Source organism: Ursus maritimus, unplaced genomic scaffold, assembly GCF_017311325.1.
Source record: "Ursus maritimus isolate PB19 unplaced genomic scaffold, ASM1731132v1 scaffold_24, whole genome shotgun sequence".
Classification (NCBI taxonomy): Eukaryota; Metazoa; Chordata; class Mammalia; order Carnivora; family Ursidae; genus Ursus; species Ursus maritimus.
This window is the reverse complement of record NW_024424897.1, coordinates 31,957,807-31,985,416: the sequence shown is the minus strand read 5'-3', so window position 1 is coordinate 31,985,416 and position 27,610 is coordinate 31,957,807. Positions and strand designations below refer to the sequence as shown.

The window sequence follows — 27,610 nt, the reverse complement described above, 5'->3', positions numbered from 1 at the left end:
TGAGAGGAATGCATTGGCCTACCCATCCTGAAGCCATGACACATCCCCTGTGGTGCCCAGGTCTGCCAGCAGGGAGCCCACGCGCACATGATGCCAACAGTACTTCTTCCTATCTCTGCCGCAGGGATTTCCCTCGTAAATGGGTAAAGTGGCCTTCTTGTTTATATGACTGGACTTACAGGCAGTTTTTTCTATAAAAAGAAATTAATATTTAAAGGGGTTGAGTGACTTGACTAAGGTTACCTATTGTTACCTGATTTTTTTTTAAAACATGATTTCTTAATGATAGTAGGATTTAATGCTACTCTTTCCTATGACTTTTTCCTTAACAGATAACATACCCTGGAATGGTTTAGATGGCTCAGTTATCAAAGAAGCTGTAGTCTTGGGAAATTATTTAGAAGCTGACGTCAGGCTTCCAAAACCTTACTATGATATTGTTAAGTCAGGCATCCAAGTCAAGCAGAAAGACCGAACTATGAACCTTCAAGATATCCGGTACATTCTGAAAAATGACTTAAAGGTAAGCTCTGAAGCTGTTAGTTTATTTCAGCTTACTCATCACAGTGGTGTAGGGGTTTTAGAGATCAGGAAGAAGCTAGAGATCAAGTTGTAAGAAGTTTGGGAAATTCTCATTTCATCACACCCTTTCTGGGCTCCCCAGAAAAGGAACTCCTAACTGCTTCACTTGGTGAGAGCAACAGGGAATTGATGAAGGAGGCTGGGGAAGGTCAGCACATAGAGGAGCATAGGCACATGATGCGATTCAGTGACTGGGAGCTTTTGTTATTATGTAATTTAACTTAATTTTATTTTTAAAGATTTTTTTTTGTTTGAGAGAGAGAACGAGTAAGAGAGAGAGAGAACACAAGTAGGGAGGGGCAGAGGGAGACAGCAGATTCCCTGCTGAGCAGGGAGCCCAACATGGGGCTTGGTCCCAGGATCCCAGATGCTTAACTGGCTGAGCCATCCAGGCACCCCTATTGTTATTATTTTAAAAATATTGATAATAACAATGAATTAGCTAATTTGAGTTATAGTCAGTCTGTCCAACAGGAGGAAGAGGGAATGTATTTGATACCTAGATCTGTTTCAAAAACATCTGTGTCAGGGCGCCTAGCTGGCTCAATTGGAAGAGCATGGGACTCTTGATCTCAGGGTTGTGAGTTTGAGACCCACATTGGGTGTGGAGATTACTTAAATAATAAACGTAAAAAAAACAAACAGTGACATTCAGATGATTATAAATATGTCTTTAATAATATTTCCCTTGTTAAAGGATTTTCTTGGAACCCAGAGAACTCAGCCAACTGAGAGCCCCAAGGGGCAGAGATATGAACTCCATCCTGATGTCAATGTCTATCTAGGACTGACCTCAGAACATCTGAAAGAGACCCCTAACTTGGAAATAAAAGAGCTGAAGGAAACGGGTATGGCCTGAACCCACAGGTTAAGCATTATTGGACATGACTGTGCTATGCGAGTTGCAGCTACAACCAGTCAACGCCTCCGCACTGCGCGTCACTTACACTTGGAAATGGTGGATGCCTTAGGGGAGGTCAAGGTCCTTGAAATTACTAAGTTAAATTTTTTTGGCTCCATGTACACCTTTGTTGGATCCAGAACTAAACAGTTACAACTAGTTTATTTCTAGCATGATGTTCTTAGGAATTGATTTAATTGCTTCACAAATAAAAATGGTGATTTTTAGATTCAAAACTATTACCTGTTCATTATAGAAAACAAAATCATACAGAGAAGAACATTACTTACCATTTTAATTCTGCCACTTCGAAATAATTTGTTAATATTTTGATGTTTCCCTCCAGCCTTTTCCTATAGCCTTAAAGCTTTTTAGTACATTTAGAAATCTTAGAATTCAGAGCTAAAAACGACCTTGCAATTATCCAGCTTAATATTCTCATATTCCTGATGAGAAAACTAAGGGCCAGAGAAGTTGAGGTTTGCTTAGGACTCCAGAGCTTATTACAGAACTGGAATCCAGGCCAAGTGACCATTCTCTCTGTCTCTCTTTGGACAGGGCTGGAAGCCTCCAGAATGGCAAGACCCCCCCCCCCCCACTCTCATTACTTTGGCTCCTCTGTCCTGTTCTCTGCAAGCTATACACCATCAACCAGGGGGGATGGGTGGTCAGCTCTGGTGTTATTTTTTGAATTATGATTCTTCCCGTAATGCAGGGGCCTCTTGGGAAGTGTTTTGGCTACTTTTATCAGATACTCACCAAGAGCATAACTTTAACTGACATGAATATTCAAACTCCTGTGTATGTAAAAAAAACTGTGGATTTAGTCCTTAAGATTTAGGGGTCGGTAATTTCCATGTCCTGACAGTTATGTGTGTTTTGAACACACTATAACTTAAACTTAGAACATTTTCCCCAGGGTTTGATCTCTTCCCAATTTTCTACCTCAACTCATGTCAAAATGGAAATTTTCATCTGTTAGAAATACCCTCACACCCTCCATGAGTGTATCTGGTAGTCTTGCACACCTATGAAGGGAATGGGAAAATAAAAAGCTGTTTTCTCTGTTCTCACTGCACTTGAGCAGCATGCCAAGGCTGCTTAGCTGCTGCATGTGAACACTTTAATCAGTGGCATGTTGTCATTCTTTCCAGCAGGCAGTCGACTTCATTCACCCAGGGGTCCCCCTTCTCCCACCGAGAAAGCAACACCAGATCCTCGGGTTCTAGATTCAAGTATGATGGCCAAGGAGACTCCAAACCAACATGCTGCTTCTCCTGCTGGGTCTGTGGCAGAAGAGGCTAGGAGCCCCAGCCCAGGTCAGGCAAGCCTCAGTAGCTTCGAAATCAATGAGATCTACTCAGGCTGCCTGGACAGGGGAGCTGATGAGGAGGAGCCCCCGGGAGCCGGTTCATCCTTTGAGGGGGCTGGACCAAGCCAGGCAGATGAACTGAAGTCCATGGAAGAAGAGCTGGAAAAGATGGAGAGAGAGGCATGCTGTTTTTACGATGAGGACGAGAGCTCTTCAGAAGCCAGCACAGAGCTTTCCTTTGAGGACTGGGATTGGCAAAATGGTTCTCCTAGTTCCCCCGACCTGCCTGCGCCAGCCAGAGAAGCCAAGGGCATTGTGAGCGATAGGTGCATGACTGAGGAGTACATCAGTAAGTGTGTGCTGAATCTAAAGATCTCACAGACATTAATGCAGCAGAATGCCGATCTGCTCGGGAACATCCAGCGAAAGATCGGTCAGCTTGAGATGATACAGAAGGAGCAGGAAGAGTGTAGGTCTTGGTGGGCTTCCTCAAGGGAGTTTGCAAACGTCTCTGACTCCCCTTCAGCCTTGGGCCCACCAGCTTCCAGATACGTACCTCCTGTCGTGCAGCTTCCAGGAGGCCAGCAGCCTTACACCAGTGGCCGTTGTCTAACCCTGACAAGGTCTTCCATAGTGAAAGATTTTCAAGGGGGACATTTTGGCAAAAGGTCCAGGAAAAGAAGTGGCTGTGGCTGGAAACCTGTCACCCAAGTCTCTGAAGAAAGCACTGGAGATCAGTCAGAGAAGAGCCATCAGGTACAGCTAAGAAGTAGGAGGCAGTGGGGCGCCTGGGTGGCACAGCGGTTAAGCGTCTGCCTTCGGCTCAGGGCGTGATCCCGGCGTTATGGGATCAAGCCCCACATCAGGCTCCTCCGCTATGAGCCTGCTTCTTCTTCTCCCATTCCCCCTGCTTGTGTTCCCTCTCTCGCTGGCTGTCTCGATCTCTGTCGAATAAATAAATAAAATCTTTAAAAAAAAAAAAAAAGAAGTAGGAGGCAGGGCTACATGAGCAGGATCTGGAACATGGGTCAGCATGGCCCCAACCCCCGTGCAAGGACTGACATAAATATAACCATCTCAGAGGGGTCCTCTTGGCTTTGGGAAATAAGGCCTCTAGGAAGGGATTCGAAGGTAGATACTCTTCATCTCTCATTCCAAACCCAACACACAGCCCATGTTCTTCTTTATAAATCCTGTGCATCAGATTGGACCATATGAAATTGCTGTTTTATAGGTCAGAATATTCAAGTATTGACAATTTTACATGATTCACTTACTAAATATGGTATTTTGGGCAGGTATTAATTCCCATTCTCAATTGTTTATTCATTTACTCACTCATTCAGTAAACATGTATAGAGCCAGAGGCTATACGTTAGACCCTGGGGTATGATGATGATTGAGCTACAGGCTGTACTTACGTGTAGCTCCAGTGTGGGACAGAGGGGCCTGGTCATCAAAGAAGACACCTCAAAGGAGGTGAGAAGACACCACGGGAACCGTTCTAGGAGGTGTAGCTTGAGGCTTAGTGAGGTTGCAGAGTGGCTCCTGCATGAGCTCCTTAGGGGCCTGGGTCTTACTCATTCTGTGCCCTTGTAGGGGTACCTGGCACACAGAAGGTACTTGATAAATGGTCCTTGAAGGAATGAATAAATTAATGAATTTGAACAAGGTCACATATAGAGAGCTGACTGTCTCTCTTTTTTTTTTTTAATTTTTTATTATGATATATGTTAGTCACCATACAGTACAGCGTCGGTTTTTGATGTAGCGTTCCGTGATTCATTGTGGCTGTCTCCTGAATCAGAATTTTAGAGACAATCAGCCCCGTCATTTTACAGAGTGTGAGGCTCAAGCTCAGTGGCTTAACCTTCCTAAGGTCCAGGTGTTCCCGAGGTGAGGTTGGGATAGGAGAGGTCAGCCCCATTAGGAGAAGGATTTTGTCACTGAAGTTATCTAGGATTGCTGGCCTGTGGTGATAAAAAGCTGGTCAGCTTTTAGTGGGTTTTATTATAGTTTTAAACTTCTCCACCTCTAGTGCACCCCTTTATTGCCCGCACAGGGCAGACAACTCCCACCACCCGCAGCCCTTACCGTGCCACTGCCAAGGCCCACGGCTGATTAAGGGAAGGTTTCTTCATGCCTTGTCTGCTGTGCTTTCACTGTGCCTTGCTGAACTTCAGTGAGACTGCAGTCCTCGCTTAAAACATTTGGAAAAGCACTGGCATTTGTTTTTGTATAAAGAGAAGGCAAAAAGAATTTACTTAGACTAATATTTCTGTTTCTGTTGAAAATTCAGATTTCCTAGAAAACTATTAGAAATAACTTTTCTTGTATATTATGTTTTGCTTATCTATTGCTGTGTAGTAACAACAATAGCCCAAACTTAGTGGCTTAAAATAACAGTGATATATTATTTTTTGCAATTTTGTGGGTCAGGAATATGTTAGGGCTAACCAGGACGATTCTTTTACTCCATGTGGCATGGGCTGGGATCACTCCCTTGACTGTATTCAACTGAAGGCTGGGCTGGGCAAGAAGGTCCAAGGCCTGCCTCATTTATATGCCTGGTGCCTTGGGTCATTCCTTTAATTTCTCAGTTCCTAAATTTTTAATCGTGCCAAATGAAAACATTAACAAACTTCCCATTATTCTAAATACCTATTTTGACTACATTTCTCAATATAGTCTAATCTTTCCCTGGTAACCATGACATTTTTCAGAACATGTGTTATTTGATGCTCTATAATAAAGTTGTTGTCTTCAGCCCCTGCTAAGGAATCTTTGTCCCCACACAAAGGCCTCTGGAGCTCATACTTCAGGGAGCTTATGACCATTTTTATGCATCCTCTCACCTTTGGGCATCTTGCCGCCATCCCAGCACACCACATTTGTTGCCTTAACTTGCTGCAGGTTAGGAAATATAATGAACTAAGTTTGTTAAAATTAGATTAAGCAAATCCAGACTTTTCTCTTTGGAATAAAATACATGGGCTTTAATTTAATTTTCTTCTATTTCCAAAGTATTGTAGCTTTTATTTTATTGTGTCTTATTTTTATAACATCCCCACGGGTGGATTCAGGTAGATACTATTTTCCCTGTTTTGTGGATGAAGGAGCTGAAGCAGAAGACTCTCTTAGGTTATTTTGAGTAAGGATTAGACTAGAACCCAAGGCCCAAGGCTCCTGCCACAAAGCTTGCTGCCTTAATAATAATATAGGGGAAAGTTATTGGATTTTTAAAAAGATTTTATTCATTTATTTGACAGAGCACAAGCAGGGGGAGTGGGAGAGGAAGGAGCAGGCCCCCCACTGAGCAGGGAGCCTGAACAGGGCTTAATCCCAGGACTACAGGGTCATGACCTGAGCCAAAGCAGATGCTTCACCACTGAGCCACCCAGGCATCCTGAAAGTTAGTGGGTTTTTGAAGTCTGTCTTGTCTGCTCCTAGTCTGGACTGGGTTTCTGGGGGCCAACATTTCTGTGTAAAGACCTCCAGCCAAGAGATGAGTTACTAGAAATGAAATGTGCAAAGGGAAATCATCTTAGTAGGTCTGGTTATTTCTGCATAATTAGTAAGAATAGCTTAAAAAATAGAATGTGAGAGTGAAGAGGAATTCCTTCATTAAAGCACTGAAACATGTTTACTGCTTTTTAAGCTGCCCACTTTTTGTGGGCCCGGAAAACAGAGCACAAGTGAACAATCGCAGCCCACTCAAGGAGCCAAGCGCAGTTTGGAAAGAAACAGGAGCCCCGATACCAGCAGGTGGGTTAACATTTTGTTCTTTGTGTCACCATGCCTTTAGACTCCTGTGTGACCCCAAAGCCCCTTAATGATCTTCATGTGTCTTATGACAAAGAGACTGTGAGTGATGAAGAATTCTGACACAGAAACAGATCTTGGCAGGTTTTCTCCTTCAGGTGAGTGGAAAGAGCTGTGTAACGGAAACCTGTAGGAGAAAACATCAAAGGTAAAGGAGCTGGCAGGTTAATCAGACAGAACTCATCATTTGTCAAAAGCAAAGCACCTTGCCTTTCCAAACCTGCCCGGATTGTTCTTCTTATAAAAAGAAATGCCAGGTATTCCATTTGTCAGTGCTCCAGAAGCCAAACTGTTTGGAACAGGGTTCAAAATAAGCATCCCTGACGCCAGAGCAGGGGTTGAACAGTTTAACTGTTACAGTGAAGCCTCTGATTTCCAGCCAAATCAGTGAAATGAATTGGCTTCAGCACAGATCATAGGAAGGAAAGCATATGTGTACACTGAATTTTTAAGAATTTAGGGAAAACAAATTTTATTTTGCATAGGAGCAATTATTATAGGGCCAATAATTGTGTTTCAAGATAGACTAATCTATCAATTTCAGCTTTCCTTTTCTGTGGTTAAATGGTAGCTTTAAACCATGGTTTTGAAGTCAGTTCTTCTGGGAAAAACGTAATTTTTTGTCTCTCTCCCAGTGGTGACTGAGACTCAGTTCGTAAATGTGTCCACTAGGGAGAACCAAGGAAAATGCCCAGACATTTTAGTTCAATGTAGTTTACCTTTACAGAGAGAATTATTAGAGAACCAACTAACTGGCATCGAAGGGGTTAGAGCTCACATCATTGAGAGAAGCAGATGGGGTGACAGTAAGGCCATTAGATGACAAAGCAAAGCCATAGTTGTGGCCTCTGCTACACCCATTCACCCTGTTCCCTCAAAAGAACAAAACACAGATCAAAGAAAAGTTTGACATTTTGCTGCCAATCCACCTAGTCTTTTTGTATGCTTTTAAAAGATAAAATTATAATTATATGCATATTGCTACATTTATTTATGTATTTATTTATAAGTAGACACCACACCCAGTGTGAAGCCCAGCATAGGGCTTGAGCTCACAACCCTGAGATCAAGACCTGAGCTGAGATCAAGAGTCAGACGCTTAACCAACTGAGTCACCTAGGTGCCCCCACATAGCTGCTTTTATATCCTGATTTTTCATCCTACATTAGAACAAGAGCATTATCCCACATTATTAAATAACATCGCGGGATGGGGGCACCTGATGGCTCAGTTGGAAGAGTGTGCCACACTTGATCTCAAGGTTGTGAGTTTGAGCCCCATGTTGGGTGTAAAGATTACTTAAATAAAGATTAAAAAAAGAAAACATCTTCTGAATTTGGACTTGTTGGATTTCCCTCATTGTTGAATTTTAGGTCGTTTCCTGCTTTTACCCATTTTGAATAGGGCCGCAGTGACTTGTTAGTGAAACTTTCTGCACTCTGGATTATGTCCTTGACAGGTTACCGCAAGCAGAGTTACTAGGCCAAAGGATTTAAACATTTTAAAGATACTTGGTAGCTGCTGCCAAATTGCTCTTTAAAGAAGCCAGCCAGATCTGACCTTTCCAGTTCGGCAGCCTCTCTGTGTTCTGGTCCAGTGGGCAAGTGGGACGTTCAAGATAACGAGGAATTCATACCTATGCCACAGGTCACATGTTTTTGAGGAGTTACTTTAATAGACGATGAGATGTCTGTATGATCATGGATATGTAGAGGAAGAAAGACTCCCTTGTTTTTCAGATGAGGAAACGTTGGTCCACAGAGATTGAAGTATGCCAGAGGCAGGCAGCTGGTTAGTGGCAGGTAGGGTCTAGAGCTCAGTGAGACTAGGCTGAAGAGCTCTGAATGTCCTTCAGGCTCCCTGGTGCCTTAAGGCCATGTTTGCAAATGTTAGTTATTGTGCTCTCACTGATATGCAGGTGTGCCTCTTACTGGAGAATTCTGATCGTAGGGCAGGAACAGTTACTGAACCATCACCTGTGTTCTGTGGCATAGTTGGGGTGGGGGGGCTCTTCTAGGGCTCAGAAGTCTGTCTGGTGAAACTGGGTTTCAATTGTGGGTTCCTTCTTCCTGTGAAAATTTTTCAGTACTTTTAGAATCATGAAATCTGAACTTGGAAGCTGAAAAAACCCTTAGAGGTCTTCTAACACAGTCCTTTCATTTCTTAGCCAGGGAAGGCCTAAAGAGTCCAGTGCCCGAACCATGCTGACTCAGCTTAATAGTGCACTTGTCACTGTGCCAAGCCACCCCAAGGGACCTCCCGCATCATCCAGCCCTGGCCAGGGCTCTACTAGGTAAGGAGTCGTGTGGTCTGGACGTTGGGGAGTCTGGGGCTCTCTGGTGGTAGGCAGGAGTCAGTGCAGCCCCAGGAATGGCTCTGAGAGTAGGGGCTGGTCTCTGGGTGGGCTGGTGGGCTTAGGCTTGTGTCAGGAACTTGAGCAAACTGGTGTATTTGTGTCCACCCTGCTCCCCTTCCCCCAAACCTATATAATTTAGGATCAGTATGGAGTCTGTATCTTCTGAAATCTGTAACGCAAAGTCAAGAAATAATGAAGATGATGGAGAGGTACATTTAAAATGGAAAAGTGAGTAAAGAGTCATAGGTTCTGTTGGGCCAAATGAAATTTAAAGTATATTTCTAACCTGCTTGTTACCTCTAAGTACACAGCCCATATTGCACAGCCTCCCACGTTCTTTTCTTCTGTTGGATCATTCTAGTTTAAAAGCAAGGCCTTTCTGATTACAAATTGCAGAAAGGAAATGCTTTTTTCTTTCTTCTTCTCCTTCTCCTCCTCCTCCCCTCCCACTCCCCCTTCTCCTCCTCCTCCTTCTTCTCCTCCTCCTTCTTCTCCTTCTTCTCCTTCTTCGTTTTTTGGTTTACCACGTAGGAAAGATAAGCTTTTATTAAGATGGGTCTTTTAACATTGTTTAAATGAACATGTTTTGTGTTAGTAGTCCAAAGAAAAGAGACTGTCAAGCCTGCCACTGTGTATACTGTTCTGTTCAGTGATTTGTTTTTCTGGGAAAAACTTTTTTCATTTCTAGGCTTTATAGGAAATATTTCCATTTTATATATATATATATATACACACACACACATATTATACATATGTGGATGTATATTATACAAAATGGATATTACACATATTATACATATACATTTATATATATATACATATATATACACACACACACACACATATTATGTAACAAGTGTAGCAAAACAATACACAGTGGAATTTTTTTTTTTTTTTAAGATTTGATTTTATTTATTTGACAGAGAGACAGCTAGTGAGAGAGGGAACACAAGCTGGGGGAGTGGGAGAGGAAGAAGCAGGCTCCCAGCAGAGCAGGGAGCGCGATGTGGGGCTCCATCCCAGGACCCTGAGATCATGACCCCGGGCTGAAGGCAGACGCTTAATGACTGAGCCTCCCAGGCGCCTCCACAGTGGAAATTTAATGTGCAACATTCATTATGAAAGTAGAGAGCGTGAAGTGTCACTTTTGCATATCCTGTGGGCATTTCCTTTTATATCAGTTTTAGAAGCTTAAAAGGATATGGTGTCTATGTTTTTTCAATACTAATGTTAAATGACATAAGCAAAAGTATAGAACATTTGTAATGAAGACATGCTTATGCAGATACACATATAAACATATATATATATACACACACACACACTCCCATAATATGAGCTCTGCATAGTCTAAAGATGCTAGACAAACTCAAATAGAATCTTTCCATTAGTCTCTACAGACTGGGGGCTGCAGATGTTATTTTCTTATAAAATCTTCACAACAAGAAGGTCTATCTACAAGTTTTCTTCTACCTTCCATTCCAAAATTCAGAAATGAACTGAAATTCTGCCCTTCCCTGTGTTACCAATTCTCTTTTCTTTTCCCCTTCAAGCCAAACAGAGCAAGTATGTATGATGCATTTCTAAAAAGGCAACTATGAAAGTATTATATAGCTCTTTAAGAAGCAAAAGCTTTAGTTTCCAATGTTCATTTTAAATGCTGTTTTCCCTTCTCTCCAGTGGAAGTGAAAGAAATGGCAGAGAGAGCAGCTACTGGGCAGCTGGCGGTACCACCTTGGCATCCTCAGAGTAGTGTGACTTTAGAGGGTGAGGCTAAAAGTGAGCCTGATCCCCTGCTGCAGCCCCTGCTAAGGGACCCTGAGAAGGTGGGCTGGCAGTGCATTGTAGAGTATCCCAGGAAAAATGATGAGCCAGGAGGATATGGCAAGTGTGGCAGAATGGACAACAGTGACCGTGACAGTGACCAGCGTGGCAGACAGCCTGGGCCTCAAAGCTTCACCAGTAAGTTCAGTTGGAGGAACTGGGATAGGTGAGCTCTATCAAGTTATTAGCTCTCAAAAATAAGTAAGCCTCCTAGCATATGTCCTTTGCTTGGTCTTCTCTCTTTTCTCATCTCTCTGGGAACCCTGAATTGCAGGGGAAAGCAGCATTCTCTTTTGATTCCACTGGCCTTCCTGAAGGTAAAGAAGTCCAAAGATTCGTGAGTTTTTCTGTTACTGGAGCAGACCCATTTGCTCAAAGGAAGTAAAATAATCTCTATACAGTGACCCCGTTCTGGCTCTAAGCTGGCAGGGAGATGAACCTTTCTTACCTGAGTGCAGTGGTAGATGCCCATTCCCTACTGCCCATTTCCTTGCATTGCATTTTAAGCCAGAAAAACTCCACTGGCTCCCAGAGATTCTGTGCCAGAAGAACCTAGAGGCAAATGGCATTGACTGTCATTACTTTATAGATTTATAGGTTAAGACTGAAGGCCATGTAGTTCCACTTGGTAGTTTGCTTGCAAGCAGGGCATGGAATATTATTTCACAATTGTTTACAAGTCAAAGAAAGATGCATCTAAAATTATCACTTATCTTAGGTAGAAAATCTACTGGCTTGGGTACTTTCAGTTTTTAGAATCTGTTCCTTTTCAAGCATGTTCTTGAATGCATGGGCAAAAGGATTGATGATACAGGACCGTGTGTTGGGGCCAGGCCAAACTAACAGTCTCTGCTTTCTGGACTGAACCTGACAAATGGGACATGGCTACCCTTGGCAGAACAGTCACACATCTCTTCACTCACGCCGCTCTTCTCCCCTTCCATGCCATCTAAATATCACTGAATGACTATGGCCCTGGTTGTGTTAAAATCATTAGGTATCGGGCACCTGTCTCCCAGAAAAAATGAGCATCCAGAGCATAATGAAGTCTTTCAAGCAAGTTCTGATGCCTCTGTGGTTATTGAGAAATCTTACAGCGTAAGTAATATGGCTTGCAGAGCCAGGTTGAACCCAAGGACCTAATAAAGTAGAACTGAGTTGTTACGTACTATGCCAGTGAAATAATATCTGTAGTAGTTCTTTTTTGTTGAAGTATGTGCTCTCATGCCTCTGACATGAATGAAGAAGTCTTTCTTCCCTGCCTAAATACTTTTTGAGTCAGTTCAACTCAAAGCACACTGTATCTTGGAGCTTGTGCAGAACACAGGCAAATGTCAGCTTCAGGAAGCCCTGGAACTTCCTGTCTAGTTGGATAGATAAGACCAACTCTGGAAGTGCAGTGTGAGGTCAGGTATCAAAGCTCATGGCCAGCAGGTGACTGAGGTCTGATTGGAGTAGGAAGAGCAAGGCTAGTGTTGTGATGAGAGTGCCTTCACCTAGAATGTCCTCTAAGACCCAAATTCAGCTCTCAGTGGAAGGCATGTGTTCATGCCTGACAACCGCACCCCAGCAGGATCAATGCATTGAGGCTCCAGCCCTGCTTCAGGGTTTAATACACCCTTGAGGCATGCAAGCTGGGCCACAGTCCAGCCAGGCTAAGGAGCCAGAATCTTTTATCATTATGATACGAGGACACAACCACTTAAAGAATATACACAGCAACTAAAAATGAAGTAATATAAAAATACAATTGTGATAACATTTAAGGTCTTTCAACGAACATACTGTTGAATTTAATCGTAGCACACAAACCACTCACAAGGATAATTTAAGACAATTTATTCGTTTTCTCACATGGGGGCTGGAAGGATAGGCCATGTTAGGCATACTGGCTTGGCTGGAGAAGCAAGTCTGTCAGGGAAGTGGTGAGGGTATGTGAGGCCAGTCTTATCTGAGAAGTTTCAATTTGATATGAGAGGTAAAGGGGAGCATCTGCCAAGCGCATGGGAAGATCAAGTGTGTGGCAAAAGCAGCATCCAAGGAAGTAAATGAAAAAACCTCTGCAAAGAGATGACTGAAGGTGTGGAGAGGAGCTAGTAGCCTGCCCATGTGGGGATCAGGGCCTGAACATGGAGAAACGAGCAGAAAAGGAAAGGGTGGAACAGAGATGCTGAAGAATTAACTGGTACTTTTGAATTTTCAAGTGTATTTTTCTTATTGAGATTGCATTGCTATTTTTTTCAGAAGATTTATTTATTTGAGAGAGTGCACATGTGCACAAGCTGGCATGAGCGGGGGAGGGGCAGAGGGGGAGAGAGAATCCTGGAGCAGACTCCCCCCTGAGCTTGGAGCCCAAAGAAGTGGGGCTGGATCCCAGGACCCTGAGATCATGACCTGAGCCAAAATCAAGAGTCAGATGCTTATCTGACTAAGCCACCCAGGCACCCCTGCATTGCTATTTTTAACATCATGTTCCTTCGCTTGCTTTTAAACTGTAACACCCATGGGACTCCTCAGTTCTGAGCGGCCTCAGCTTCCTCGTCTGGAGGACGAACCATCTGTGGCTGTTCAAGCTCAGTCCCAGCTTGAGTTGTCTAGGGCCTTTCTTCTTAGAATTTCAGAGCAGAAAGGTTGCCCAGCTCCCTCCCCCTCCATTGTAACGATGAGGGTGATGAGTCTCAGGACTGTCATTTGCCTCACTTGCTGCACGGGGTTCACAGCTCACTGTGGGGAAGGAGGGCAGAGGCAGGTGTGCAAGCAGGCAGGGAGGGCTGGCTCAGGGAGTGTCAACCCTGACTGCTGGGTAATTTTAGCTAACCCCATTATTAACACAGCATCCAACTATGAAGGGATTTGTTTATAATGGACACCAACCTAAAAGTGATCTCCTACATTATTAATAGGATCAGTCCGTGCGATCAACTTGTTCACCAGAATCTTCTGAGGACATAACAGATGAATTTTTAACTCCAGACCATGAATATTTTTATTCCTCGACTGCTCAAGAAAACTTAGCTCTAGAGGTAAAAACCACAGTACTTTTCAGCTTTCTCTATTGCCTTATTCCTTTTAAGTTATTTTTATTGAGGAAAAATAGCTTACACATGAAAGTGTATAATGTTAACTTAGCAGTGTTTTCATGTTTTGAAAAGACATCTGAAAAATAAGATATTTGAGAATGGAAGGTCATGTGCAGTTTCTCCCAAAACGGTGGTTCCTGCGTTTGTACAGCACTTTGTACTTTTTTTCAAAACACCTTTCTTCATGTTACCTAATTCACCTATTCTTCCTGTGGAGAAGAGAAGAAGGCCTGCCGTTCTTCCTCTGTGTGAAGAAGTGGTGATCGGCACATGTAGGGAATTAGCCCTGGCCTGCCAAGCTTCCGTGTCCAGGGAGCCAGGATCAGAAGCCAGGCTCAGCATGAATATGGTGCTGGGCAGTGAGTGGGGCTTTCTCGGGAACCAGCCCAGCTTTGGCAAGCACGTCTTTGCATAGAGTATTTTCATTTGTAAAATGAAGCTGGTTGGATTTTCTTATTTATTTATATAATTACTGCCTCACCTTCCTACTAACCTGCCACCTTTTTTGGACCTTTTACCAATATGGAAGGTGGGGTGGAGGAAAGGGAGGATTGATTGTATGTCTTAAACACAACATTTGACTGACAAGAATTCAGTGATGCAACAAAAGCATCATTTACACTATTGTGCACTTCTAATAACTCAGAGAAGTTTTTCATTATTAATCCTTCAGCTATTCTTGATTTTACTTGAGCAGACTGGGATGTTAAGAAAATCTTTAATAGGGGCGCCTGGGTGGCACAGCGGTTGAGCGTCTGCCTTCGGCTCAGGGCGTGATCCCGGCGTTATGGGATCGAGCCCCACATCGGGCTCCTCCGCTGTGAGCCTGCTTCTTCCTCTCCCACTCCCCCTGCTTGTGTTCCCTCTCTCGCTGGCTGTCTCTATCTGTGTTAAATAAATAAATAAAATTAAAAAAAAAAAAAAAGAAAATCTTTAATAAAAAGATACAAAGCAGTCCTCCAGAAGACACCCCCCCCACCCCGGGGGTCTCCTCCCAGTCACTGCACCCTCTCAAAGGAACCAGTATTTTGACTTCTCACCCCAGAAAGTAACTTTGCAGTCTGGGCCATTTTGCAACCTTCTTTGGCTTTTCTTTTTTCCTTATTTTATTTATTTATTTATTTATTTATTTATTTAAAGATTTTATTCATTTATTTGAGAGAGAGGGAGGGAGAGAGAGCACGAGCCAGCGGAGGGTGGCAGAGGGAGAGGGAGAAGACTCTCAGCTAAGCAGGGAGCCCAATTGCAGGGCTCGATGTCGGGCTCCATCCCTGGACCCTGAGATCATGACTTAAGCCAAAGGCAGACGCTTAACTGACCGAGCCACCCAGGCGCCCCCCCAACTTTCTTAGGCTTTCCTGATGAAGGTCCTAAGAATCAAAACATCTTTGTTGGAAGGTTGGGAAGAGGAGGGGATAATGACATAAAGAAGGGAAAAGTCACACAATTCCTCCTCACAGTGGGAGGCAGGGGAGGGCTTGCTGAGGAGGAACATAAAGTACAAATGATCCTTAATGTCTTCGAAACAGGTTTGTTCTTTTTCTATTAAAGATGCAGGAACCTTATAAAGATTTTCAAGGTTTAAGAACATCAAGAAATTCTCCTTCTACCTTTTGATTATATGTCGGCCTCCAGTGACCCTTCTTCCTTTGCTCTTTTATTCTTTTGTAGACTTCAAGTCCCATAGAAGAGGACTTTGAAGGAATACAAGATGCGTTTGCCCAACCTCCAGGCTCTGGTAATAAGCTCTTAAAGCAAATTCCTTTTCACTTGCCTTCAGTTTCTGTTGGATGACAGATCTTTAGAGCTGGAACAGTCCTTAGAGATAATCTCCTCCAGGCCTTTGATTTTACAGATGAGGGAACCTAGGCTCAGGGATTTCCATTCATTAGAATGAGTCTCCTGCCCCTCACCAGCCTCCTGACAGCCACATATTGTGTTATCTGTACTTCCCCTTGCATTCTTAGAGCATATGTTTAGTGCTTGCTGCTGCTGCTCTCCGTTCTCCCTGTCCTCCCCCCCTCCCCTTCTTCTTCCTCTTCTTTTTCTTCTCCTTCTCCCTCCTCCTCCCTTTTCCTCCTCCTCCTTCTTCTCCTTCTTCTTTCCTTCTCTAGTCTTTCATTAAATTTCTGACCCCTTTGTGGCACATAACAGGTGTTTGGTTATCTTCACTGAGCTGACTTGAGGGATTTGCCCAGGCCATACAACTGGTTATTCACACAACAAAAACTAGAACTTGATCTTCATGTTCTTCTCCACCCCAAAAGACATTTTCCTTTGTTGGCTTAGCATCTTGGCAAAGAGTTAATAACAGCCAATAGTGCACAGTCAACATAACATCCTTCCCTTGGGAGGCCTTGGGTTCTATATAACTCAGCAACTGCTTTCCGTTACGTGGGAAGTTAACCTTGGATCAGCAGCCTGGGTGTGGCACAAGATAAGATATAAGTGAACCACTGGTTCTGATACAGACATTTAAAAAATTGTACACTTTTACTCTTTTATGGTATACAGCCATCTATTTTAAAGCCAGAGTTTCGCACCTACTGAGCCAGGTAGCTGTCTGTGGTCATGTCTCGACATTCTGAACCCAGGCATGGTGTGCTTGGGTTCTGAACTTACTCCCTTCCTCCTGCCTCACACGCTGTCTTCTGTCTCTAACCTGATTCATGCCCCTGTCGCAGCCAAGACCATTTTAAGAAGCAGTAAGCTTTTAGATGAGCAGTTAAATCCTCAGGACAACATGTATTAAAAGTCCCCAGACCTGCGTCTTGGGGTGTCCACTTCTCTCTCTGGAGCCTCCGCCCATGATCACGTTCTTTGTGAGCCTTGCCTGCATGTAGCCATTTCACTTCTGTTTGGAAGAGGGTTGAGTGGGATAGAGAAGTTGTGGGGCAGGTAGGTCAGAAATCCAGGACGAGTTTGGTACAGACATCTGAAGTACATGAAGAAGCCTCTGATTTCCACTCATTTCCTGCTTTTGGCCTTTCTCTCTCCCCGTTTCCAATAGGGCTCTGACATAAACCCCTTCCATACCAGGTGATGCCACGGGTAACAACTGGACACATGCTGGGTTCCAAGCCCAGTTCTGCCACTGATTTTCCCCCCCTGCATGACCTTGGGCAAGTCATTTTACCCCAGAGCCCCACCCTCCCTTTGTATAAAGTAAAGAAGAGAGACTCTAAAATCTCTAAGTGTTCCTCCAGCTCTAATTGTGCTTATTAGGAATTCCTTTATGCTTTCTAGGTGTTTATGCTTTCTAGGTATTTCAAAGAGGGTCATGGGAAGAAGAACCCCAGTGCTTCTCTACTGGTGGGGCTTCAGACCTCCTTGGTACCTGCTAAAGGTGACACTGCTTTGGTGGGCCTCCCCATTGCCCACCAGACCAGTGTTCCTAAGGAATGGCAAGGGGATCATGAGCATTTGCCAAGGGGGCAGGCTGCTCTGTCTGTCCGCTTCTCCATAAATCAGAGCAGTATAGTGGTGGGAAGGAAAATGGGTAGTTAGTACTGTCTGCCCTGAGGTCTGCAAAGTGTCTTACTGAGAACTGGTGGGGAGTAACTTCGGACACTTGAGGTCAAGGAGAATAGAAAATAGTTGAATTAGTCGTGTCATGTCCGTGTCCCCCCCCCCCCCATGCTTTAAGTGGAGTCTGATGGCCAAGAGGCCCCGTTAGCCCTCTGGGAATGCTCAGCTAATGGTCTTTTTTATTTGGAATCCTCAGTGAACAAACAGTTCTTGGTTTCAACGCCCCCTGGTGTCTGTTGACAGGAACCAGGTCAGTTTGCCTTCCTGAAAAAACAAAACAACATTTGTCTCCAGAAATAACTGAGTGGTTATAATTGAAAGGCCAGTAAATGGCTTGATTGTATTCTGAGTGTCAGAATGTAGTTACCCCCTCTGAGCAAGGAAAATAAACTTTCAGAGCAAAACCTCTCCTACAGCACTCAATCCAAACCCAATTAGGAAGCACTTTGTTTATTCAGATTATTTCTTATTCTGGACCAGGCCAAGGGAAATTCTAGGGAATGAAAATAATAATCTGAGTTGGCAAAAATTCAGGAAAAAAATGTATTTACTTTATTCTTTCAGATGAAGAAAAGTTCCAGATGAGAAAAAGCCTTGGAAGGAATGCTGAAATTTTGACCAGGTCTCCATTCCAACCTATACGAAGGTATGTGCTAATATTTTATTCACAGTTTCAGACTCACAGAAGTAATGTTAAATAATGATAATATCCCATATTTATATATTGCTTGTGCTCAAATGTTTTAGCCAGCATGTCATAAAAATGAGCTTTAAACGTCTTAGCTTTCTTAGGACTTGTTCAGCAGGATTCTGAGGGATTGTGAAGAGAAGTCATTATCTGTATTCAAATCCTGACTCTGCCTTTCTATCCCTGTGACTTTGGTCAAGTTTCTCAACCCTTCTCTTCTGTTTCCCCATTTGTAGAGTAGGAATAAGAATCCTTACAAAGAATGTTGACATAGAGATTGAAAGTAATAATATAACTCCTGGCATTAATTACAGAGAAACGAAGACTTAACGTTCATATAAAAATATATACGTAGGGGCGCCTGGATGGTACCGTTGGTTGAGTATCCAACTCTTGGTTTCCCCTTGGGTCGTGATCTCAGGTCGTGAGCATGGAGTCTGCTTGGGATTCTCTCTCTCCCTCTTTCTTTGCCCCTCCTGCTCGTACTTGTGTTCTCTCTCACTGTCTCAAATAAATAATTAAATCTTAAAAAAAGAAACACATACATGAATGTTTATAGCAACTTTATTTATTTATTTTCCTATTTTTGCAACTTTATTTGTAATAACCAAAAACCAGAAACCCAAATGTTGTCTAACAAGTAAATGATTTAACAGATTAGTACATCCATACTATGGAATACTCCTCAGCAATAAAAGAGAATGAATTATTGATACATGCAACAACCTAGATATATCTCCAGAGAATTGTGCTGGGTGAAAAGAACAATCCCCCAAAGTTATTTACTGTATGATTCCACTTATATAACATTCTTGAAATTATAAAATTATTTGAGTAGTTTCCAGGGGATAAGGTAGAGGCAGGCAGTAGGAGGGAAGTAGACATGCCTACAAAAGGGCAGCATGAGGGGACCCTGGGTGGCTCAGTCAGTTAAGCATCTGCCTTGAGCTCGGGTCATGATGCCAGGACCCTGCGATCAAGCCCCGCATAGTGCTCCTTGCTCAGTGGGAAGTCTGCTTCTCCCTCTGCCTGCTGCTCCCCTTGCTTGTCCTTTCTCTCTTTCTCTCTAATAAATAAATAAAATATTTTAAAAAAATAAAAGAGCAGCATGAGGGATCCCTGTGGTGGTGGAAATGTTCTGTATCTTGACTGTATCAATGTGGGTATCTTGGTTGCGACATTGTTCTATAGATTTGCAAGATGTTACCATTCAGCACTCAATCCAAACCCAATAAGGAAGCACTTTGTTTATTCAGATTATTTCTTATTCTGGACCAGACCAAGGGAAATTCTAGGGAATGAAAATAATAATCTGAGTTGGCAAAAATTCAGGAAAAAAATGCATTTACTTTATTTACATGGGTAAAGTATGTTTCTTTAAACTTCATGTGAATATGCAGTAACCTCAAATTAAAAAGTTTAATTAAAAAAACTAATAATAGGTGTAAAGTGCCTGATACCATAACATTCTATTTATTTTCCCTATCTCTAGGTCTCAACTTTTTTTTCTATAATAATTATAGCTTAGTATTTCCTAAGCAGCTACTATATACCAGGTACTCAGTTTTCTCAAATTTAACTTATGTAACAGCCCTCTGAAGTATATGCTGTTATCTCCATTTTGTAAATAAGGAAAGCGAAGTTTATTTTTTCTAAGGCTGCAGTTAGTAAGTGGATATATCAGTCAGGATACGCTAGATCATGCTATATAACAAACAACTCCCAGATTTTAGTGGCTTAAAACAGCAAAAATTTATTTTTTGCTCATGCTCCATGTCCATTGTGGATTGGCTAGAAGAGTTCTGTGCTATATTACCTTCTATCCAAGAGCCAGACTGAGGAAGACCCCAACCTTGTGTTTCCTTGATTGCTGAGGCAGGAAAAAGGGAATATGAATTGTGCGCTGTCCTTAAGGTTTCTGCCTGAAAGTGAATCACTTTCACTGGTTAAAACAAGCCATGCAGCCATTTATATAAATTAGGAGGGCCGAAAAGTGCCGTCCTACTGTATGCTTGGAAGAGAAACAAATACTCCAGTGAACAGAATTAATAAAGTCACAACTCAATCCAAAATCTGTGCTCTTTCCTTTGTACCATTGGTTTCCTAGGAATATTGCAAAGATTAAAAATATGAAAACATGGAAGAATTTAGCATGGGATCTGGCTTATAGTTTGTATTCAACAGATATTGAAATTGAATCCTAGATAGTGGTTAAAGTAGAAACAGGTTAAGTTTGTCTTCAGTGTTCTTTTCCGGTCATTTTTTGGCATAAGTCTCTCTTGGCCTCGCCTGATGATCCATGCAGGAAGCTGTCTCACAGTTGGAAAGACCCGACGGCTATGCCCTTTGCTCCAGCCTCCATCCCCAGCAGATTTCCTGTGCTCTCTTGATTTCCTCAGGAACTTCTCACTGTCTATAGCATCATTGGCTGATTTCAGATGGGCTGACGCTTAGAGGGTATTTATTCAGTCTCTGGAGAGGAAACTGAGGCCCAGAGCAAGGCCCAAACATGCCTGAGAACATATGGCTAGTCAGTGGCAGGCCCAGGACCAGAACCTACTTTCCACTTCTGAGCTTAGTGCCCTTGCTGCTGCTTCTCACACGGCTGATAAACTGGTCCCTTGTACCAGGTCAGTGCACTCTGCTGACAGGGGATTCATATAATTTTCTCACTTTCTCTCTTACAGTACTGAAGGTGAACAGGAGGAGACGTTAAAGGAATCACCAAAGGAGCTGAAAGACAAAGACATGTAGGGCCACCAAAGCGTTGCCTAAGGATGCTGTGTAGTCTTGGTTTTAGGGGAATAGTATTTCCTTATTTGTAAGAGAATACTTTCTTCCCAGTTTTACGTATACATTTAATGTGAGCGTGTTTCTGCTTTCGCAAAAAGCTGCTATGGTATGATCTAAATTAATAGCATCTTTTTTTTAAAGATTTTATTTCTTAGAGTGCGCATGCACTTATGCGCACACATGTGGGGGAGGGGCAGAGGGAGACGCAGACTCCCCACTGAGCAAGGAGCCTGATGTGGGGCTCAGTCCCACCAGCGCGGGATCATGACCTGAGCCGAAGGCAGACGCCCAGCCAACTGAGCCACTCAGGCACCCCTAGATTAATAGCATCTTATAATCAAGGAAATACAGTGATAGTAATGATGATGATGATATTAATAAGTTTACACTTGAAGTAGATGAAATCTGTTTTCCACATAAATATACTTTCATCTGTGGAAATAGTTTATTTTTAGCTGCTGAGATATGTTTAAAGTTAGTATCTCTTTTTAGGATATTCTCTTATATTCTCTTTCAGATACAGAAGATATTCTAGATAGTCTAATTCTGGCCTAATGCCAACTAAAAATTCTTATCAAGAGCATCCTTAAAAAGTACCCCTTGGGAATATATTGTTTTATTTTTCTTAACATCTCCTAATTACTTTGTGCTCTTAATTTCTTAGATCACTGACAGACATTCAAGACCTGTCTAGTATCTCCTATGGACAAGATGGTTCTTTTAAGGAAGCCTCATGCAAAACACCCAAAATAAACCACGCACCTACAAGTGTCAGCACTCCGCTCAGCCCAGGTAATCCTTGCAGGGAGAAGTGTGTGTGGAGAAGAACGGTTCCTGCCCCACTAGTTTTGGGAAGCCAGCCCATGAAAACAGATGGGCAGGTGTTTCCTCACAGTGCAGAGGTGTCTCTTTATTTTATTTTATTTTTAAAGATTTTATTTATTCGACAGAGATAGAGACAGCCAGAGAGAGAGGGAACACAAGCAGGGGGAGTGGGAGAGGAAGAAGCAGGCTCATAGTGGAGGAGCCTGATGTGGGGCTCGATCCCATAACACCGGGATCACGCCCTGAGCTGAAGGCAGACGCTTAACCGCTGTGCCACCCAGGCGTCCCTTTAGCGCCAGAGCTGAAGGGGATAATCCACTGGGGGGCCAGGCAGGGGTTGGTGGTGGTGGTTATTAAGCAGCTATAGGGAATTTTTTTACTTTGGTGGCAGAGACACGCAAATGCAAACTGTATTTTGTACTGTGAATTTAGTGCAAATACATTGGATTCTCTGGAGTTTGTAATTCAAAACCCATCATGCTTAAACATACGTGGTTTTGAGTCCTGCAGCCTCAACAGCCAACATCAAATAGCCTCTCTCTGGTGTCCTTAGTTCCAGTATATTTGTAGTTCAAATAATCTCCCTTTATTTTGGTGGCCAAGTTCAAAGACTGTCATTTTTTTTAAATATACTTTGAAGAGCTATGTCTCATATCAGCAGTTATTTTAGTTATTAACAATTTGGAGAATCCCTGGTATAGATATAGAGTTTTGTATTTTTGTTTTTAAATAATGTAAAGGATTTGGACACTAATTGCCCTCTTTTTTTTTTTTTACAGGGTCAAGTTCTTCAGCTGCCAGTCGGTATAAAGACTGCCTTGAAAGTATCACATTTCAGACTAAAACAGGCTCTACCTCGTGCTGGAACAGTCAAGAATCTATCCAAACTACATCTGATAGATTTTCAACTGTTCGAGAGAAAGGAAAGAGCCTAGATTCCTTTCTTACTTCCTCTGAAACCGTCCCTTCAAGACTGACTGATCTTGTAAGTATACCGACTCTGCTGGTCATACTCATGGAGTCAGCCCAAAGGCCTTAGGTATCCAAAGTATGAAGATTTCTCCAAGTCCATTTTACAAAGAAAGCAAGAAATAAGCTGGATCTTCTCTAGGCCTCCTTGGGGTTTGTCTCTGAGTCTATATTATAAGCTAGATCTTGGGTTTTTGTTCCTCCCCCCCACCCACAAGAGATAATGTCTGGCAATTTCTTTAAAGAGCCAAACTGCTATAGCTTATGATATACCTTCACCTGCAGTGTACTTTCTGTCTACACGTATCCTACTCACTTGAGGAGGCTTGAATTCTGCTTCTTTGATGCCTCCTCTGCTTGGTCCCTGAGCATTTTGATTGATCTCCACCTTCTCTGAACTCCTGAACTAATAATCTGCAGTAAAAACACATATTTGTGTACTACTTTCTCCTCTCCTCCTCCTTCTCTCCCTGCTGTTGTATTTTTCCTCTTCTCTCTCCCTCATATTTCATATGTATAGTCTCTTCAAGAAAACTACAAATTCCTTACTTGACACTGCTCATTAAAAATCTGTTGACCATTCTATAGGCAGATTGATGACTTGCTTTGGCCCTCAATTAAAAACCAACTGTCATCTTCTCTGGACATTTGACTCACAAAAGGTCCACTCTGAAGTAGGGAGGTAAAGAACTTTATGCTTCATTCAACCATCTGTTAATTGGGCAGGTTCTAAGTGCCAGGTAGCCCGCCAGGCCCTCTTCTATAAAGGCATCCAAATATAAATAAGATAGACCTAGTCCCTGTCCCGGAGGAGCTCCCCATCTAGTGAGAAACGCTGGCGTGATCCAACACAGGGGTAGGTGCTGGGTACTGCAGAGGCAAAGAGTGAGAAGGGATTGCAGAGGAGGGGCCATTGGAATGAGTTTTGTTTGTTTGTTTTAAGATTTTATTTATTTATTTGACAGAGAGACAGAGAGAGAGGGAACACAAGGTCGGGGGGGGGGGGAGTGTGAGAGGGAGAAGCAGGGGGCTCGATCCTAGAATGCTGGGATCATGATCCAAGCAGAAGGCAGACACTTAAGGACTGAGCCACCCAGTCACCCCCATTGGAATGAGTTTGACTCACACAACAAAACAAGTGGCTTCTTCCATCAGTGAAACACAGGCTTTATCTTGGAAATGACTGAACTGCATGGGTCTTTTGAGTTCAATACACGTGTCAATTACCATATTTGTGTCTTACTTATAGAAAAGATTGTCTGCATTTACTGGGGCCAGTTCCTCCAGCATTGCTAAGTCACCTGATGCATTGTCCCATGCCACCCAGAGGAGGAGCCTGCCAAAAGGTACCCTGTGTTTAATATCAAAATAGAACCAAAATGCAAAAAAAAAAAAAAAAAAAAAGCCGATTCAAAGGAGCCTTAGTCTCATCATTGATGCTACATTAGATTGAAATAGAAGTGCTATTTTCCCTCTGATTATAAAAGTAAAACATACTCATTAAACTTAGAGAATTAAAAAGAGCTTTAAAAAAACTACCATTAATTCTACCACCATTTTTTAACTTCTTGTACTATTTTGATATGTATCTTTTTTATTTTATTTTTTTTAAATAAACTCTTTGCCCAACGTGTGGGGCTCAAACTCATGACCGTGAGATGAAGGGTTGCATGTTTCACTGACTGGGCCTTTCAGGCACCCCTCTAATTTCATATTTCTAGAAATATACAAAAATGTATATATTTTTAGCATAGTCGAGATCAAAATTGTGTTGTCAGCTCTGGTCTTTTTTTTTTTCCTCGATGCTATATTTTGAGTCTTTCCCCTTAGTCAGTTGAAGTTATTTGTAAATATATGTAATGGCTTCATAATAGCCCATTCTACGTATGTTGCTTAACCATGCCCTTATGTTGAAGATTTATATTGTTTTCTAATTGTTGCCGTTTGTACAGAAATCTTTGTACCTCTGATCCCTTTCTTAGGATAGATTCTTAGGAGATGGTTTTCAAATCAAAAGGTACGAGAATGTTAACAGCTCTTGAGGTGTATTGCTTTTGCAATATTAATTTTTTTAAAAGATTTTATTTATTTATTCGACAGAGATAGAGACAGCCAGCGAGAGAAGGATCACAAGCAGGGGGAGTGGGAGAGGAAGAAGCAGGCTCCCAGCAGAGGAGCCTGGTGTGGGGCTCGATCCCAGAACGCCGGGATCACGCCCTGAGCTGAAGGCAGATGCTTAACCGCTGTGCCACCCAGGCGCCCCTGCAATATTAATTTTAATGTCTTATGTTTTGGTACAGTTCTTGGATTTTGTGAATTATGCTGAGGGCTTTCGTTAGTGTTATAACTGAGCAGTTAGGGAAAGGCCCAAAGAATGGTTGCTTCTGTATCTCCTGGCCTGACAATCTATAGGGAAAGACCCCCCCACTTTATGGTTTGTTCATTTTGAGTGGTCCAGAGCCTCTGTATCCCTCCAGGAGCCCTGTTCCATATTGGGCCCCCAGCCGCTCCGTGAGAATTTGTACATCACCTACCCCAATATCCTTGGGGAGGAAAGGCCACAGATGAAGCAGTACCGGCATCAGGGGCAAAGTAGGAAAGCGTTTGTAGTAAAGAAGGGAGTTCACCATTTCTCATGTGAGGAGATCTCAACCAGCACTGCTAATGTGAAAGGCTGTCTCCCTGCCTTAGTTTGTTTTACTGTTGAGAGGTCTTAAGTCAAGTCTGTGTGGAAGCCGCAACAATCCAGTTCAGGGCCAGGAAAGTGTTAAGTCATGTCCCCCTTTATCTTTTTTAAGCGCTAGTAGAAGCCATTTCACAGCGCAGCACTGATGAGCTCCCGCCGCCGTCTCAGGAGCTGCTTGACGAAATCGGTAAGGGACGTTCAGCACCGAATGCGCTCCGTGGCCCTGCTCGTTACGGTCTCAGGTGTAAACACTAGTACAGAAGACCCTCAGAAGGTCTGACTGAAGGTGCACAATTCAGGAAGGAGCAGTTTTCCGATAAAATGGGCCTTGCACTACTACTGAAACCTAGCCAGGGTAATTAGCCAGTGTCTGTTGTCACTTTGTTACTTAAAGGGCCTATGGTAATGATTCTAAGAGAAATAACATTTGAGTGGTTTGTTATGATGAAATTCTTTTATTAAAGGAATTTTTCACTTCCTTTTTGAACCAAACCAGCCATACCTTGGAGGCCTGTTGTCTGGCTACTGAGGCCAAGACATCCCGTACTTTCAGTTTTGCCATTAGCAGAGGGTATGAAAGGTATTGGCATCATGGATGAACCACTTTTCCAGGGGCAGGGAAGTCAGTGGCACAAGACCTAAAGAGACCAGAATTTTCCATTTCAGACAGAGACCCAGCTGTACCAGCTCAATTTTAGTTGATCAGCTGGATCGGCTGCGTTGGCTGGCGCTGCCCAGCTGAGCCAATGCTGAAAGTAAATGGAAGCATTGGGGCAGGTACTTTCCTCATCCAGGAAAGACCCGACTGTTCTCTTCTTGACAGCCTGGCTGACCAGCCCCTTCCCCTGAGAGGACACATCTTGTCAGACCTCTGATGGCCCAATTCTTGGTATGGGGCCTCTGGAGAGTTTCCTGAGATGAACCAGCTGGTTTTCAGGGTCTCTGAGGTTTGTGTCTCATCAGGAAGAGGGAGGTAAATGAAGACCTATGTGGTCTGACTCAGTGGATGGCTGTCACAACCCTAAGCCCCTGACTGTGGGTCTGAAGAACTAGGGTGGAGCCACTCAGAACTGCCAGAACCTTCCTTAGTTTCTTTTTCTGTGCTCATAGGTCCTTCTCACCTCATCACAGCTCTCCCCCAGTGCCACAGGGTCACGGGGTGGTTAGGTTAAGCTCTTAGGGCTCCCCCCCACACACCCTTTCCTTCTCTAGAAATCCCCAGGGAGTCTTTGCAAATTCTTCCTCTCTAGTTGCCCTTCTTAGTATAGCAATAGAACCGCTGCTTATAAGAATAGAGGTCACCGGGGCGCCTGGGTGGCACAGCGGTTAAGCGTCTGCCTTCGGCTCAGGGCGTGATCCTGGCGTTATGGGATCGAGCCCCACATCAGGCTCCTCCGCTATGAGCCTGCTTCTTCCTCTGCCACTCCCCCTGCTTGTGTTCCCTCTCTCGCTGGCTGTCTCTATCCTGTCAAATAAATAAATAAAATCTTTAAAAAAAAAAAAGAATAGAGGTCACCTACACATGTCCAGCTCAGGTAAATTCTCAGTGTCATTTGTTCCTTGGTCATGACTTAAGGAAGTATTTGTAGGTACCTTTGCAGTTTGCCCTTAGCAATACTTTCCCTCTGGATCCTGCTGTCTTCTTTCTCAGTCACCATATGGACTCCCCCATTTCAGCAGCTGTTAACAGGCTTCCTCCTGGGCTCCAGACTCATGGCACAGCTGTACCCCAGTACACTCTGCAGAAACCCTCCCTCATTTTACTTATGTGAATTATCTGGACCAGGTTTCTAGGTGACATCTATACTTTGACATGGGTCAGTAATTTCCCAGAAAGACAAAAGCGAGAGGGCACTAATAATGGGCACTCTCACACAATTATTTTGTATCATCATTCTGTTGTCCCACCTCAAGAACGCTTTGGGGAGTGACCTGGTGCTGACACCTGTTCTTTTGGAGGACCCCACATCCAAAACTCTAGGCTTCCGACGACAGCCTAAAGGGAAGGATCCTCTAGAACCATAGGATATAGATGATCCTTTAAGATCAACAAGGGACTACTTTTACTACGGATAAAAAAATGGATTTTTTATTTCAAATTATTTGAAATGATCAAATGGGGCCCCTGGATGCTTAGGAGCTGCCAGGAAGGGCATGCTTCCTGACCGGCAGAAAGAGAGCGCCCTGTGCCTGTGCACAACAGGGCTGCATCAGTGAACCCGGCGTCCCTGTGCGTGCTGCCTT

The 27,610-nt window shown here is 43.2% G+C and overlaps 1 protein-coding gene across 7 annotated transcripts in view; it reads left to right on the top strand.

The window, feature by feature from the left end:
• TEX14 (testis expressed 14, intercellular bridge forming factor) overlaps positions 1-27,610 on the top strand; it is an 88,379-nt gene that overhangs the window by 50,857 nt on the left and 9,912 nt on the right. For 3 of the 7 annotated variants that reach the window (XM_008695501.2, XM_008695497.2, XM_008695502.2), the window contains exons 11-26: positions 333-523; positions 1,280-1,430; positions 2,638-3,551; positions 6,454-6,560; positions 8,785-8,910; positions 9,113-9,201; positions 10,654-10,935; positions 11,795-11,895; positions 13,701-13,820; positions 15,549-15,615; positions 17,970-18,051; positions 20,781-20,843; positions 21,551-21,678; positions 22,491-22,696; positions 23,930-24,026; positions 25,479-25,553. In XM_008695501.2, the coding sequence (XP_008693723.1) occupies positions 333-523; positions 1,280-1,430; positions 2,638-3,551; positions 6,454-6,560; positions 8,785-8,910; positions 9,113-9,201; positions 10,654-10,935; positions 11,795-11,895; positions 13,701-13,820; positions 15,549-15,615; positions 17,970-18,051; positions 20,781-20,843; positions 21,551-21,678; positions 22,491-22,696; positions 23,930-24,026; positions 25,479-25,553 (2,799 nt within the window). The remainder of the gene's footprint in view (positions 1-332; positions 524-1,279; positions 1,431-2,637; positions 3,552-6,453; positions 6,561-8,784; positions 8,911-9,112; positions 9,202-10,653; positions 10,936-11,794; positions 11,896-13,700; positions 13,821-15,548; positions 15,616-17,969; positions 18,052-20,780; positions 20,844-21,550; positions 21,679-22,490; positions 22,697-23,929; positions 24,027-25,478; positions 25,554-27,610) is intronic. The other 4 variants (XM_040640905.1, XM_040640904.1, XM_008695499.2 and 1 more) reach the window with 3 other exon arrangements.